This window comes from Pyrgilauda ruficollis, unplaced genomic scaffold, assembly GCF_017590135.1.
Source record: "Pyrgilauda ruficollis isolate IOZ18807 unplaced genomic scaffold, ASM1759013v1 scaffold15, whole genome shotgun sequence".
Lineage (NCBI taxonomy): Eukaryota > Metazoa > Chordata > Aves > Passeriformes > Passeridae > Pyrgilauda > Pyrgilauda ruficollis.
The window spans coordinates 11,762,988-11,779,843 of NW_024513654.1; the positions used below are offsets into that span (position 1 = coordinate 11,762,988).

Consider the following 16,856-nt stretch of genomic DNA (forward strand, 5'->3'; position numbering starts at 1 on the left):
ACTGCAAGAAGAGTCTGACCTTATCTCCCAGGTACCTCTGAGAAGTTGATCTTGGGTTAAACATATTGCTTGGCAATACATACAGACCTTATGCCTCCCAGGTTTTCAGGTAAAAAATGCAGAGAATCAACGACCCAGTAACAAGAACAACACGAAGAGGCAGAAGCAGGAGCTCTTTCCTGCTCCTGGGAGAGAGAACTGACAGAACCTCTCTAGCTGGAGCTTCTGTAGTCAAGGCAGCATATGTCTCTTTTAAACGTAAATCAGATGAGACATTAGAGTACTTTTAATGCTCCCATTAGTCTTCAGGCTGTCCACCGTAGAATATTTATCATATGGCTTGCTTCACGTGCTGCATTCTGAAGTGTGGTGATGGTAATTCAAGATTAAATGTCAGTATGCATTTGTCCATCATCCCTTTGATAGTGTTTGGTCTCTTCTTAGTCTCTGACAGAGGCTCTTAGCATCAAACAATTGGTGTCCTTAGGCCAATCCATCACCCAGACATACCTGGAAATGAGACTCGAGCTCAGCAATCAGAGAGTAAGACCAAGAGATGAATCTGTTCTCTGTCAGATTTGGAAGGGAGCTAAAAACAATTTCCCTGCTCCTTGCTGGCCCTGCAGCAGCTGCCGCTCATGTCTGGCTCTAAGCAGAGCTGGCAGCTCGGGACTGAGCCACTGGCACAAAGGTGGGAAGGGCATCCCTAGAAGGTCTCAAGGCCTGGATTTGCAGCCCCTCTCCTTGGCAGTGAAAGGTGTGATCTGGAGATTTGATTCAGACACTTAGAGCTTACAAATCACCAGTCAAGGACAGTGGCTGCCGACAGCTGGCATCTGCTGTCATTGTAGGGTCTGTGTACCATGTGTCCCCCTTCCTGAAGAGGAAAGACAGGATTCTCCTGCTAGGCATCCCCTCAGGAACTTGTAGTGTTTCTTTGCCTGGTGATGCCTGGTGCTGTCCTGCCTCAAAAACATGCTCCACAGTGTCACCAAGCCCCAGGAGCTGGGCTTCTTCCCTGTACCAACCACATCCTTGGCTATTACAAACCATTAGGCTGTGGACCTTTCTGTGTACTCAGCACAGGCTTGTGGGCTAATGGGAGCATTTAAACCAGTTTGTTCTTGGGCCTCGTGGCACTTGTTAAAAGTCTATGTTACTCCAGGTCTGAGGTGATGCAGGAATAAAGTGATATTCTGAGGATACATTTAAGCTTTCAGAATCAGCAGCTGCCAGATAGAAAATCTCCTGCACAGCTTTATTATTCCCACTTTGTGCACCCACTGTGTATACAGGAGGAAACTTAGGTCTTATGAGAGAAGAAGTGTGTGGTCATGAAATTAAAGACTTCATATATATATATATATATATATATATACACACATATACACACACACACAGAGATGAAGGGATGGCTTAAGATGTCCTCTACTATGTTAAACCTGATACTTTGCTTCTTATTCATATTAATTTCCTAGGAATAATATTTTCTTTAAAGAAAAAACGATAAAAATAAATACTGTTATCCTGCATTAGCAGCAGGGCTGGAGCCCTGTCTTTCCCACGTCTCTTTCCAATTGCTGCTGTCTTCAGAGCCCTTCCTGACATGTGCCAGACTTCTCGGCCCTGTCCAAGCCTGGCACACCAGTGAATGAAATATTTGCATGAGGAAGCGTCATCTCATGTAACCTTTGACTTCCCATCTGAATGGAGACAGACTTCCTGTTCACTTCCTAGCTGGGCTGCAGCGTGGTCAAAAGCCACTCATCCTTCTGTAAAATGGGGCTGTAGTGCCTGAGGAGGCTTAAAAGAGCTGCAGTAAAATTCGGGAGAGAGGAAGCAGGGCTCTATGTACTCACAGAGAAGAGATCTCTTCCTTATGTTCCCAAAGGAAAAGCCAAGTGGCACATAAACCACTACTCCACCCTGGTGAGGAAATTGTCTGGGCTGTTCTGCATTGACCAGCCACCCTGGAACTTTCCCACTTGATGTTGGTGCTGGGCAAAATGCTCTCTTCCAGTGCCATCCAGAGGGCTCCTTGCTGGCTGATGTGCTCCTGCTGCCCAGCTCTCTGCCTTCCCTGGATTTATGGTGACCCTATCTCCCGTGTTAGGCAAAGCTTTCCCTTGATGGGGTCTGCACTCACTTGGAGAAGGTAAAGAGTGTACAGCATAGGTCTCTCACATTCCCTTCCTTTTCCAGTCCTGTGGGACCTCCCTTGCTTTCAGAGGAAGCCCAGGAGCAAAGGGGGAGCTGGAGAGAGCAGTAGCAACTCGCACTGGGTCTGCCACCAGTTCCTGCTGGTGGTTGTGATGGCTTTGACTGAGCCCCTAGCAGCACGGGTTGTCTTCCCAGACAAGGGAAGAAGCTGGGTACTTGGGAAGCTGTCCCTCCTTAGGTGACTCTGCCAATGAGACTTCTTTGCCTGAAGACCTTCAGAATTTGTGGGGGGGTCCCCTCCTTGCTGCCCATCAGAAGTGGATATGTTTGCAGAGTGTCCTTGGTTTTCTTCCTGTTTTTTCTTTGTTGACTGCCACTCCATGGTGCCCTAAAATACCCAGTCTTCTCCAGATCTCAGCTTTGAATGCCACACTGGACTGGGCAGCTACAGATCTTTCCCACTGGCTTCATCAAGCTTTTTCCAGTTTCCAGTAGTAGAAGGAAAATGTTCTGTTTGCTGATGGGATTAAAATGGAAGCACCTTCTGGGCTTTGTTTTGTCCTAACACCACAGTTGCCCTGATATTTTCCATCTCCATTTAGGGACTGAATTAAGATTCATTATATCCTGGGGTCTTTTTTGTACTCTGTTTAATATAACATTCTTTATTATTACTTATAGAAAAGCTGAGTTGCATTTACAGGAGAGCTTTCACGTGTTTAAATCTTTGGCTCCTTTCTGTTTTTATATGGTCACCCGTTCAACTTTTCACTCACGGCTTGAACTGAAAACAGGAAAGCCAGAAAGTGAGAATGTTTCCAAAATGTCATTTTCTCTTTGCAGTATATTTATAAAAGTTGCAAAAAAAAAAAAAACCAAAAAAAAAACCAAAAAAAACCCACCAAGATCTCCCACACCAGCATTTCTGGAGCACTGAGAAAGGAACTATTCCTTTCTCTGTAGCTACCCCTACCTCTTTCCCTCTTTACCTTTTTTTCCCAAAAAGCAGTTTATTGCCGCCATTATGCAGGATAAGTAAAGTGTGATCCTCAAGGCAGGTAATTCTCACCATTTACCAGACAGAGAAGCAGGAAAGCAAGAATCTTTCAGTGTGTCCAGAGTGGGTCAGTGCAGGAGGATGGAAGGGTCACTTTCCTTTTCCAGCTGCTTTTGACTAAATTGCTCAAGCTGATGCAATTTGACTAAATTGCTCAAGATGATGCAATGTCTCAGACACCCATTGAAGATTTCTGTGACCACAAGGCATCACATCCTACAGGGATGGCTCAACATCAGCATAGTAATGAGATAACCACAGGGAACCCAGAGAGAGAAACTGATGGTACCAGGAAATGGCTTTACCTCACAGCACAAACTGTTTTGTTGCCAGAATTGGGGATAAACTTTCTCCTGTCTGAAACAAAAGGCTTTAACACCTTCCAGACTAGAAGCTATGGAAGAAAAGGCAACCAAAAGGGGCAATGTCTGGGGGAGGCTTAGAGCCTTTGCTACTGGACTATCTAAGTCTGCCTTTCATTAACCTCTCAGATTGTGTAATCAGATGAAGTCAAAGCCACATATTCAGATTTCGGATCTGATTTGATTTCTTAGTCTAGTTTCTTATCTCACAGTCTATGGATGAGTATCTTGTTTGCCTGTTGGTGGAAGAAGTTTGGAGCAGGGTGTAGTATAGATGTGGTTTTTTTACAGATATTTCATGGACTAAATAATGCTGGCAGATACTGTTTTCTTCTACCACAAGGAGAACATACAATTTATTCTTGTCTGATTATATTAAAATAAATACAGCACAAAAGGAAAAGGGAAGAAAACCACCAAAAAAGGATATGAAGATATAATCCCTTCTAGCCAAAAAAATACCAACTCTATGACATCCTTGTGTGTGGGGAAACTCAGTTCCTAGATTATTTTGATAAACTTTGTTACAATCAGTTTCACACAAAACCCGGTTGTTTATTTAATCTTAACTGCTTGCAGAAATGTCATCCAGTAAGGACGTCGAGGTTATTATTTTTCTTTTAGTTTAAAAAAGAAGAGTTTGTTTATTTTTCTTCTGTTATTTGGTTTCTCCATGTAGATTTATAAGGGCTCTGTCACCAATAGTCTTGTATTTGCTTGTGAGCTGGGTGTGTGGTTTGTCTGCCTGGAAGGGCAGGAGCATGCACAGTGGGAGGCAGCTGAGTGGGGACCACATGGAGCCCCGTGATGCTTCCTGCACAGCCAGCATGGACATGCCAAAGTGACCCTGAACTGGGAGCAAGTCATAACACAGTGTCAGTCCATTTCAGGATAGTGCCATCACTACGAGGGAACCAAAACCTTTTGTGTTACCTACAGGGTGAAATCAGAAACCCCTCTCTGTCCCATGTGTCCCTGGGTCCCCTTCTGGAAGCTCACACAGGCAGGACTGTGGTGGCAGTCATCCAGGTTTCATGCTGACAGCCATGGTTGGAGCCAGGGATGAAACTCTCTCTGCTGGGTGCTGCTGTGCTGTCCCACATGGCAGGTGATGCCCCTAACCCTCCCCTTTCGTGTGTTCTCTCCTCAGGCAAGATCCTGTTCCGGAGGAGCCATGTCCGAGATGTAGCAGTGAAGAGGCTGAAGCCCATCGACGAGTACTGCAGGGTAAGGGCTCTGGGAGCACAGCCCTCCCGCCTGGGGGCTCAGGGCTCCACCAGTGCTGGCATTTCCCTGCTGGAGAGTGCTGACACAGGGAAGGATGGTGCTTCCCAAACACCACCATGACTAACAGGGCAGGTGGAAAAAGGCTGCTGTTTGCTCCCAGGGTCTTCGCAGCATTTTCCCTGGCAAACTTTATGTACTGTTTGGTGCCTCATTTAGTCAGTAAAGGCTCTAAGCCTCGCCTGCCCTAAATGTGGATTTTATTTCTGCATCAGCTTCGATGATTCAGGAGTTGAGCAGGCAGAGTGGCCCAGCTAAGGTGGTGTTTTCTTCTGTTTTCTGCCTGTCTGTCCCCTGGTGCCACATGAGGGACAGCGGTGGCTGGTGCAGCACTGAGGGTGGACCTGTGTCTTCCAGGAGTGCTTCTCCTCATGAGTGAAAGCCTGGAAATTGGTTGCTGGACAGAAAAGCTTGACTCTGTTGAGAAGAGTATTAAGCCACCTAATCTTCTCTTTCTAAACTAGAGTTTATGATTTGATGATAATTAATTCTCTGTCAGTGGAATAAAAGTCGTTTGCTTAGGCAAGTCCTACTTGCTTAGGCAAGTAGGATTCCCAGTTTTTGCAGAGGTATCGAGTCCGTCAGCACATTATTTAAACCCCAGACTTCCTCTCTTATTTCCCTTGAGGTTTTCTTTCCATTTTTAGAAAGTCAGAGGAGCAGGTGGAGGGGGAAAAAAGCATTCCCAAGAACTTCTCCAGTCAGACATTTGCTCATCCAAAATTGGAAGCAGATTGCCAAAGTGCCTGAGGCGTGCTGGGGGTGGTGGTGGCGGTGAAACCCATGCCATCTGCACCCCCGGGGTGAGGAAGCTGCAATTAAAGTCTTCTCTCATGAGATCAGGCTTTCTTGTGTGACAATTAGTGTACTGTCTTCCTGCTGGCAGCCAAATGGCTCTTTCTGAAATAAGTAGGGCCTCAGTGGGTCCCCAGCCATCCTCCTTCAGACAGGAACTGCCGGCGACAGGAGCAGCCAGGGCTGGCTGATGTCAGGGTTCACCCAGCAGATGCGTGGTGGGGAAAGCAGGGACTTTGTCACCCAGCAGTGAAAGCAGTGACCAGGGGCAGCTGGATCTCTGGGACCCCATTGTCTGTATCCCAGACAGACCTGGCCTGACCCAGCCAGGCCTGCTGGGGCTCCACTGGTCATGGCCAAGGGGTGTCTTGTAGCTGATGGCACATTCACTGTCACTGTGGTGCTGTGATTCCTGCTCTCCTCATTTCCTTTTTTCTCTCTTGGACAAGTCTGGCTCAGGTCATAGAATCATAGAATGGTTCCACTTTGGTTCAGATCTGCTGCTGCTGCTCAGACATGGTTGGATACATCCCTGAAGCCAAGCTGTTTACTTAATCCATGTATTGATAGATGCTGCTTTTGTGAGCAGAGACCCTGCAGTGTTGGACTGGCCCAGTTTCCCCCAGCCCAGTGTTTCTTGTCTCCAGTAGCAGCCACAGTGGTTCTCAGCACTGAGTATCACAAACCTTCAGCTACTTCTCCAGAATATTATTCCAGTGGTCTCTGGCACATGTTTCTTGTGCCTGATGTAGTGTCTTTTTATTTCGTTTGCAGTTTACGGTAATTTGTATTTAATTTGCCTTTGTACCCACTTTCTGCTTTTCTACCCTTCTCCAGTGGATGTTTTGACTCTTTAGAGAATTGTATGGAACTGTAGAGCAAGAGTATAATTTTGACAAGTTCAGTCCTACTTCTATAGGAGTTCAAAGCTTATGTTCCATATTACTCCTCAAATGAGTAGGCTGACAAATTTGAAAAAATTAGAGAATTATGCTGGAATTCTGTGGGTGAAGCTGATGGAATAAATGTGATGTGGGATGATAAAATGAATAAACAGAACAATAGACCTCTATCCCCTGGAATCTGTGTGGCAGCAGAGGGGGAAGAGGGGGAGGCAGGTTCAAATGGCAATTTTTTTTTTTGCAAGGTAAGAGTTCTCTGTCCATTTCACCTGTCCTGGGAAGCTGAAGCACAAATGGGGGATGCAAATGTTTGACCATTTGTTGTCTTGTTTTTGCAGACTGTCAGTGTGGAAATTTGCATGGCTGAGAAGCAGGTCTCACTCCTGCTGTGTGGAAGTGTTTGTGGTTTCTGTGCCAGGAACAGGCAGAGGCTGTCTTAGAGTTTGTGGGGATACTTGGCAGTAAGGGGAGGTCTGCAGAAGATTCTCTATCAGGGGCATGATCCCTCTGGACCCTACGGCTTTGACCTCTGTACCACTCATGCCTGGATTATTCCCAGTGCATTGTAGCAGCTTAGAGAAATGCCATCACAGAGGTAACTAGGCCAGTGGTTTTGCTAAGGCTGCAAGAAACTTTGAAGTTGCAACGAAAACTAGAGGAGTGGGATACATGGGAAGATTTCCAGGAGTTTTCTCATCTGTAAACATGAAAGTGCAGAGTCTGGATGTCCTTACTGGTAACCTGAGTGAGTTACCAAACAAGCTGTGTTTTGCCAGTAAATGTGTGCTGCCCACTGGAATTAGTCTCTCTGGATGATTTCCCTCTTAACTGTAGGCTTGGAATTAGTTTAGTGTGATTTAAGGTCTTCTGGGCTCGTTGGGCCTGATTTTCTAAATTTATTTAGGAATTTTTGCCAACGTGAAAGAAAGAGCAACTTCATAGAGCTCCCTTCCCAAGGGGCATTTTATTTATGAGGCTTTTGATCTCTCAAACACACCTCTGGTGAGTGTTTGTCCTGTGTGTACCATCCTGTCTTCAAGAAAGACCTTTCTGGTCAGTGGCTCACAAAACTGTCGCTCTGTCCTTTCACAGCCCTCTGGGAAAACTCGGGCCAGAATTTGCTGACTTCCATATTTGTGTGTGCTGATCCTAATTGAGGGAAGCATCTTTGTGCAGGGCAGACCTTAAGATGTAACATCCCATTGTCATAAACCTGGATTTGTCACGTGCCTTCATGCTGTCCCATAAAGCTGGGTATGGTTTTAAGCAGAAGCTTAGGAGCTTGTCTGTAGTGAGGCTTGAGTACCCAGATGGACACCATCTAAATAAAAATTAAATGAGCAAGTCACATAGTGCCAGGAAGTACTTTTATTAATGTTATTCTTTTATTAATGTTCACTATTTCAGAGACCATACTTCACAAACATAATTACCTCCCTCTTGGTCTCTCAGTCCTGCCTCTTTTTCAAGGTTTAATCCTTGAACCTGTCAAAACAGGTACACAGGCATTTCTCTCTGTATCTGTTGTACAACTAAGCTAGTTTCATTGAAGATGGAATAGCAGTCCTTGTTAAGAATGGGAGTTTAACAGAAATACTTTCAAAATTTATCTGTTGTTAGTGAAATACTTTCAAACTTGAGCGGACATTTTTAATCCATGTTTCAGAATCCCAATGCATTTAGACTGGCTGCAGTAACGAGAGTTAATTTTTTGCAACACTCTTCTCAGCACCTGGAGCAGAGCCTTGTTTTCCATTGTGTTATGGTGCTTCCATGCCAGAAGCTCTTACAATGTTCCAGTTACTTTCAGAACTGCACCCTCTTTCCTCCTTTTCTCAGCTCTTTATTTATTCCCACTTCTTCTCCAGTCTGAACCATCACCATGCATTCTTCATCCACTTCTCTGCCTGACTGTCAGTGTTTGCCATCCACCATTTCAGGGCTTTAGCTCAACCTTGAGGTTCTCAGTAAAACAGAAGGTGTTTTCATATAGATGAAACAATTTATTTCTTTGTTCTCAGAAATTATTTTAATTGCACCTTCCCCCTGGCTGGGCTCATGACCATTTCCAAACATCTGGGTCTAGTGACTAATGTTAATGAAAATGATAAACAATTAGAGGAAAAGTAAGGGAGTCATAACTGTGCAGTATTGTGAACTGGTACTGTGTATTTATGCAGAGCTGGGAATAAACCCACTGGATATTAGGGATTTAAAAGCTGTGCATCTGAAGTGTCTCTGGAGGCTGTGTGGAGACAATCAATGATTCCCCCCTTCTAGACACCCATGGCAGGAGGTAGACAAAGCGCCCTCTGAAGATGCTGCTCTTTCTCTAGCAATGATACAAGTTGATAGACAAGTGTGACCAGTCTCCCATTTAAGACACATGAAGTTCAGTGGGGTGAATACCATTCTGTGCACATACACACACATGCTATGCATCTCTACACATACCCATCTCTACATCAGTTTTTTATAAATGTATCTACAAAAATGCAACCCACAGCCCTCAGCACATCATTAGGAATGCCTGCAGGGTTTTATATCATGTATTCCATGAAGCCTTTGAGCTGTGATACAGTCCCATGGAGCAATTTCCAGTCCATGTAACCTTAAGCAATGGACCCCTGCCTGCCCTTGGTGCTCTGCTGCCTTTGATTGCTGTGTGTGGCACACAGCAGCTTTCCACAGGGGCTCTCAGGGTAGCTGCCCATCCCCAGCACTGAGGGCTGCCTGCTCACACCCTGCCTGGTGTTACAGCTTTTCAACAGCCTTTTGAGTCACCTGCTCTGCAAGGCTGTAAGCTGTAATATAGAGCCAGACATGATTACAGGCTGGAATGACGCATAAAAGCCTGTCTCCTGAGGCACGCGTGAGGGCTGAGCAGTGCACGTCTGCCTGTGCATGCCAAGCAAGGAAACATGCTATTAGTGATAGTACTCGACGCTTGTGCAAGGCTGAGTTCTGCTTGCTGGCTCTTTTTATCTCTCACTTTTCCTGTGCAAGTTCCTTGCTGTTCCTGGATGCTTGCTGTTTGTAGCTGTGTGTGTTTACCCCTGGTTTCCACATCCCCAGAAAAATGTCACCTCCCTGTCCTTTTTCTCCTTTGTGTTCCTCTTTGTATTTACACTTCTTCCCTTGACCCTGCAGTCATTCCTTCAGGCTGTTGCAGCTCTACCCTGGAACTGTCTTGCTGGAAATGCCAGAAGCTTGCATTTTCCCCTTGCAGGGTGACAGTGGTGTCTCTGATCTCCTCAATGCACTTTTTGTTTGCTCACCAGGATCATGTTGGCTTTGACTTGTTCATGTGAATGTTGTGTATTTGCTGAAGAGACACTTGTCTCGCTAAGCAGTGTCACTGCTCTCTGCTGCTATTCAGAATTTAAGAGAAGGATCCTGATTGGTTTTATACCCTTGGTTGCACTTTTTTTAACCATTTCTTAGAGTTTCTTACCACTTCTTTGGGTTTTGTTCCTTAAAAAAAAAAAAAAAAAAAAAAAAAAAAGAAAAATTGACTGGTTTGACTTTACACCTGAGCCTACCAAAAAGCATGCAATGGCAAGTTACTATGGGGTGGATTTCAGTCCACCTCTGTGCATAAGGCTGGAAATTGCAGCATGTTGAGAGATGATTCAGAAGCAGAAGAGCTAGCCCTGCCCCAGGGTGGGAAGGTGGATGGCTGGGTGTGGAAATGACTGGCTGATTTTTATCCATTCCCTGCAAAAGCCTGGAGTCAGAGGGGTGCTTTTCAGTTATCTCCCTTCAGCTCAGCAGGACCACAGTGCTGCTGGGGATTTCCAGGCAGCCAACCACTGATTCAGGGGGTTCAGATTTCCAAAAGCTTCCCTCGATTTGCAAACAAAAATCTCCACAGCAGCTTTGCATTCTCCATCACTGAAAACCCAGTCTGTGCTCCAGCTCACTATTGACATCTGGAGCCTGGTTCTTGGGAAGGGGGAGCACCTGTGACCTGTAGGGAAGTGGGGACTCTTTGGGAAGGCCCTGATGCCCGAGACCCCCCGTGAGGGGTGTAACTCGGGTGTTTGTGTTTCTCTAGTAATGATACGTATCGTTTGCACTGCTTGCTCTTGCCCCATTGACTGTGCAAGATTGAGCCCTTTGGGGTTTCAAAACACACTGTAGATATTGAATATCTGAGCCTCCTAACCTTTCTGCAGATTAGGTAAGTGTTATTGCTCAGCATTGCAAGGGGGTAGCTGAAGATATATCCCAGATGAATTTGATGAAAAGGGGTTAAGTAACCTGCCCTAACCAAAAAGGGTGTGAGCAGTAGAGCCAGTGCTAAATATCAGCTCCATCCACTGTTGGTTAGACAGCATTGCTTTGCTGTCTCTTGCTTGGGGTGCAGATGAATAAATGTTGTTTATGTTAGCCTGTGCTGGTGAGGCATGGCTCTTTCAACATGCTGTGATCATTACTGTTCCTGGGCACTTCCTGACTTCCCAGTGTTATTCCTGGTTTGCCAGCTGGATGCATGTATTTATGTACAGTAGGAAAAAAGGCAGAGCTCACACCTTTGTTACACTTTTAGACAAGTTTGAACAAACAGAGGTGGAGACCAGGGCATCCTTTGTTCCTGTAAAAGTGCTAGAGCTTTTCAGGTGTTCTGTTTCATCCTGCCTTAGTGCAGCAGCCAGTGGTGCTTACCCTGGCACTTGGACCCACCAAGCTGTTGCCCAGCTTCTGCATCTGATGCTGCTTCCTTTGCAAGGCATCTTTTTCAGCTCTGTAGTGCAACTCCACATGACCAAAGGCCAGAGCCTCATTTTTCATAGGCCTAGTGATACCAAATGGATTTTCCTAATGTCCTCATAACATCCCTTCACAAAAGAAAGGAGAGCTGTAGGTGTGGAAGCATTTGACTTTGAATTTATGAACACCTCAAAACAAGACCCAGTCATCTATTACTGGAGACTACAGTTTCATAGCATTTTTTCCAACTCTTTTCCTTCACATCCCCAAGCAAATGTGGTCTTGGAAACAAATCTGGCCACTTCTAAAGCCTGGTTAAAAACAGCTGTGATGGTAACCAACTGCCCTGTCCTGCCTTTGTGCTTTGGTTGGACCTTCTGGTGTGTCTGACCAAGATCAGTCAGATCTTGGTTAATATAACCTGTTCACCCTAATGCATCTTCATTTAGCTCTGGTGCAATTTTTCATCCATCTTTCAAGACTGTTTGTCCTACTTTCAACTAGGAGAAGAGCCAGACAATCTCATTTTGTCAAACAGGTTTACAGCCGCTCTGAGAAGCTTGGTCTATATTTAACCTGTGGCCTATTTTCAGCATAACATAGCGCAGGAGGAGGTGAAGTCCAGCCTCTTTTCCTCTCCTGCTTGTCATTTCTGGAGGCAGTCTCCCACTCATGTCACTGAGAGCTGCTGCCCCATCTCTGTGGGCTGGGGACAGCTCTTTAACATCTTTTGGCATGATAAAGCTCTAGATTCTGAACAGCAAATTCACAGCATGTTTTTGCCTTGTGTGCTTATTTTAGGTCCTGTTTTCCAGTACAATTCCACATAATGTGGTTGATGCCCAGACTGTACTCAGCTATTGCTGAATGTGACAAGTGCCATGTCCCTTTGCCAAGGCAAGAGCACCGACACTGTTAGCCAGGATGTGCTGTGCAACCTTCTTCATGCAGAAAAAGCCTCTCTGTGTTTTGGTTGGGTTTGGTTTGGTTTTTTCGGACACTTAATCAAACTTCCTTTCCTGTTAATTTAGGAGCAAATTGTTGTTTGGTTTGGTTTGGTTATGGATTTTTTTTAGCAAACTTTGCTTTTTGTGTGGACAGCTTAATGGAAAGCTTTATGGAGCACATTAATCTGTTGTCTGAGTGGGTGTTGAATTTGTGTGCATTGACACAAGGCCTGTAAGCCCTAACCTCAGCATTTGAGGTGCTGTGCAAGCCTGTGTCACAGACTGTCCCAGCCACAGAGCACTTACCTGTGCACTTATGGACCAAACTCTTCTCTTGAGCACATGGCAAAATAAATGACATTGGCTGATTCTAAGAACTGTTGCTTGTCTGAATTCATCGCTTCCTACCTGACATTTGCAGTCAAGGCTTGCTGTTTCCTTTCTTCTCAGGTAAGTAGCCGGGTGTGCTGCTGTTCTTGAGTATTCCTTTCCCCCTGCCAGGACTGTTTTGCCTCCTTATGCTTGGCAGTTTAGATGTTTGCGGCCATGTTTCAAACTTGGCTTATGTCTAAGTGCTTCTCACTCTCTGTTTTGTTTTGCAGGCACTGGTTCGGCTTCCTCCCCACATTTCACAGTGTGATGAAGTCTTCAGGTTCTTCGAGGCCCGTCCAGAAGACCTTAACCCTCCAAAAGAGTAAGTGTTGTGATGGTTTTCCAGTGCTGCTCAGTACAATTTGATTAGCTGGAAGGAAAAGGTCATTTGTTTTCATTACTGCTGTAGACATGGGAACAGATTTTGTAGCTTTCAAGTACTACCTAGAAAATGCCCAGCAGTTACACACAACCACTTTGGGTGAGTGGAGGATAGGGAAGTCAAGCAACCCTCAGACACAATTTTCAGCCATCCTCCACCCACCTTTGCATTGTTTCTTGCTCACGGTTCTAGTGAGGGAACCTCCCATGGTTTGGAGGTTTTACCTGATAGTTATCACCAAAGAGTAATTTAGTTCCCAAAAAGCATTGGCTCGGTAGCAGGGGGAAATCCTTCCAGTAAGCGCTTGGCTCATAATTACCAGCTGCTTCTTTAAATGTACTCCTGCCCAGAGATACTTAGTTATCAGTAGGGAGCAAGATTGTGGTCCAGATCCAAAATTGTCTCTGGAGAGTCTATTCTTTCTAAGCAGGAAGCCAAGAAAAGGAGGAGGGAAAGAGTTCCCATTAAACACGAGACAGAATTGTAACCTTTACCTTGGAGCAGACAGGCTGATTCTTGCTGATGCACTTAGGGTCCATAGGACTCATTTATCCAGGGAAAGCATTGGCAGGAGGGTATTTACAAGCAACAGTGCTGCCTTGCCTGGTATTTCCTTTTCTCTTTCATCCCAAACAGGATATATTTTATTGTACTCTGCAATAAGATTTTAATTTGGTCCCATTGTGTTTTGTGGTGCTTTGTTGCATGATTTGAAACCTGATTGCAGGCTGTGTTACTGTAGTTTGCTTTCTCCGTGTTTGCACTGCCCACTGGTAAGGGGAAATGGATGCAAAGCTTATGGGCTTTGGGCACTTCAGCACATGCAAACCTGTAGTTATTGGAAAGATTTGTATTGGCTTCAGCTGTGTGCTCCCATGCTGGTGAAAAAGAGAGGAGGACCTTTGCAATTTGATTTCCCAGACTTTGTTCCTTGCGTATGCATGGGTTTGTACAAGGAGACGTGTTAACATGTGTACTAAAGAAAACACCACTAGCATCACTGAGAGCAAAGTCCTTCTTTTGTTTCATGAATGAAGGAAAGAGCAGTTTTAAATCAAAAGTTTGGATAAAGAGCTGGTTTTTTATTTCCTATCTAGCCTTGTTTTAGGAAAATGTCTGGTGAGAATAAATATAGTTGCTTGTTCATTGTTAAACACATATTGCAAACTTAGAAAACATTGCAGCAAAATAAGCCTGTTCCACTCTGAGACCTACTGATTATCACAGTTTCTATTTAGGGTCTGCAAGTAGGTTTGCTTGATCCCACAACACCCTATTTGCAATGCAAAGACACATCCCCGTGTGCCAGGCACAAACAGACACCCCAAAGAGGAGTTAGGTCCCAAGAATTATGGAAGAGTTCACATGGAGGATCTCAAAAGGAGGTTATGAGTCTGCTTGCAACTCCTGTCTGCTTTCTGTTCTGATGTAGACCCTACAGCACCTCTGCAAGGCAGGGGCCTGGGACCCAGGCCCACCCCCAGATGTACACTAACCATTATGGCTTGCATCCCTTGTCCCTACTCAAAGTTGTAGAAGGCCTGTTTAACAGCCTTGCAAGAATTTTCAAGTTATCCCTTCACTCCCCTCTGGAAAAACAAAAAAGACTAAATGTTCTCAGCCCAAGCCTTGCATCCTATTCCAACCTAGTAATAAGTGTGATTTATTTCCCTGGAAAATGTAGAGCAATAACCTGATTAAATCTCACTTCACTAATGTCTGCAAGACATTAATCTAGCTGGGTTTAAACAAATCCTACCTCGTCTTCTGTAAGCAAACAGATCTTAGGGAAGGTGTCTAAGGTTTCTGCTGGGAGTGCTTCACAAAAGATGTATTGTTGAAACTGAAGATTAGTCTCTACAAAAAGATGATGTAAAAGCCAACGGAAACATCTTAGTGTTTTCCTTCTGTGAACTGAGGGGGAAGGGAGGAGATCTGAGGCTCACTGGACCACTGTGTAGGGTCCGGGCGAAGGACACCTCCAGGGCTATTCTGAACCTCAGCAGGCACTGCGGGAAGGAGCATGATTCCAGAGAAATCCCAGTGTATTCCCTTGTTTTCTTACTCTGCCAAGCCCCTCCAGAAACACTGAGGCAGTGGTGCTCAAGCCCTGTGAATTCAGTTTTCCCTGGACCTCATGGTTCATCATTCCTCTCACTGGAGGTAGGGCTGCAGCCTTGGAGGCATCATCTAGACTATCCTAATTATGTTATCTATTTCTTCAGCTGCTTCTTTTAGCCATCAGCACAGAGGTGGTTTGTATGTTGATCTGTCAGCATAGACACTGGCATTCAGCTTGCTGTGTTAAAGAACAATAGGCAGCTTGGCCACCAAGGGGCAGAGAACAGAATTGCTTGTGCTGCCCTCTTGTCTCCTCTCTGTGCACAATGAGATGATCTTTAGTTTCATATTGACCTGGTCAGTTTTTATGCAGCAGCTTGGCCTCATAAGACAAAGCCTGACCTAGGGTTTAATTAACTAACTAATTTTCAGGAGTGTAACCGTAATCCCATGGGTATTTGGGGTGTTGAACCCAGAGAATCTATTGAGTTATTGCATGTCAGTGACTGAACTTGTGCTTCCAGACAGAAATACATGGAAGCTTAAACACTGAGGGAGGAGACACAAAAATGTCTAGTTTACCTTGCAGCTGGGATGTGCAGAGAGATATCCATGCCTTTAATTGCTGAGCCATGGCTTGCAATGGTGCACTAATCTATCTAGCACTGCATTAATTCAGCCACAAAGCCGAGCTCTTCACTTCTGTTCCTATTGTCCTGAAAGACATCAGAATTCCCCTGTAGCTCCTTAGGCATTTTTACAAATGTGTTGCTGGCTTCTTCCCTACAACCCTTCACCTGCCCTGCCCTTGCCTGCTCCCTGCTTCTTTGTGCGGTCCTGTCCGGGCTGTGCCGTGTTTGGCTCGCCGGCTGCTCCCTACGGAGTCATTTCCTACTGCTGCCTGCTCCAGCTGCCCACAGTGCTGAGCAGCACACAGTCCAGCTGCAGTGAAAGCTGGCCTTTCCCCATGCTCTCAGAATCTAGCCAATTTGTGCAGTTGAATTCACAGCTTAGGATTTCTGTTTCCTGTTTTGGTGATGGTCCAGGCTTTTGAGTCCTGTGACAGTAGGCAGAAGGTATTTCTTCCAGCCCATTAAATCTGTCCTGGGTACAGCAGCTCACAGGCAGAGAGCTGGAGAGATGTCTCAAGAAATCTCAGCATTTTTACTGGCTGACAGTCTCCTCCAAGCCTGCTCCTGCTGGTGGAGATAGCTCCCAACAGCAGGTTTCCTTCATGTGGCATGGGACAGACCATAGGAGGACACTAAATTCCTGTGTGGAATGGTCTGGGAGCATTCTCAGGCTGTTCCACATGGTGAAAGCATGGTTTTTGCACAGGAGCTGGCGGGCCAAGGGAGCAGTGATGTGCCAGGCAGGGTTGGGAGCTCCAGTGACAGTGTTCCCAGGGCAGCTGTCTGACTGCTCTCGCTCCACCCCTGGGATAGCTGCAGGGAAACAAGCTTCAAACCATCAGCCCTGCTAGAGGAGGAGCAGTTCTCAACTGCCTCTGTTTCCAATATGTGACATTTTAGTGTTTGGGCAAACACCTCTGTCTGTAGGCACATGGCTGGGATTGTGTCCTTTACCATGCCCGTGTAAGGGCCAGATCCTGCACTGCCATGGGAAAAGATGCTGTGAGGTAAGAAGGAAGTGTGTTTTTATTTATCCTTTGTTCTAAGTAAACACCATGTCACTAAAAAACCATTCATTTACTGGATACTTCTGTTAATAATTATAATTACTGATAACTAAACCAGAGGTAGATTAATTTCAGATTCTGCTGGGGATTTAAATTCAAGGCTGAGGTCAGGCCAGGGCTCA

The 16,856-nt window shown here is 45.4% G+C and overlaps 1 protein-coding gene across 1 annotated transcript in view; it reads left to right on the forward strand.

Moving 5' to 3' along the window:
- SH3PXD2A (SH3 and PX domains 2A) overlaps nucleotides 1-16,856 on the forward strand; it is a 247,934-nt gene that overhangs the window by 93,686 nt on the left and 137,392 nt on the right. The window contains exons 4-5 of the mRNA XM_041461000.1: nucleotides 4,730-4,806; nucleotides 12,823-12,914. Coding sequence (XP_041316934.1) covers nucleotides 4,730-4,806; nucleotides 12,823-12,914 — 169 coding nt within the window. The remainder of the gene's footprint in view (nucleotides 1-4,729; nucleotides 4,807-12,822; nucleotides 12,915-16,856) is intronic.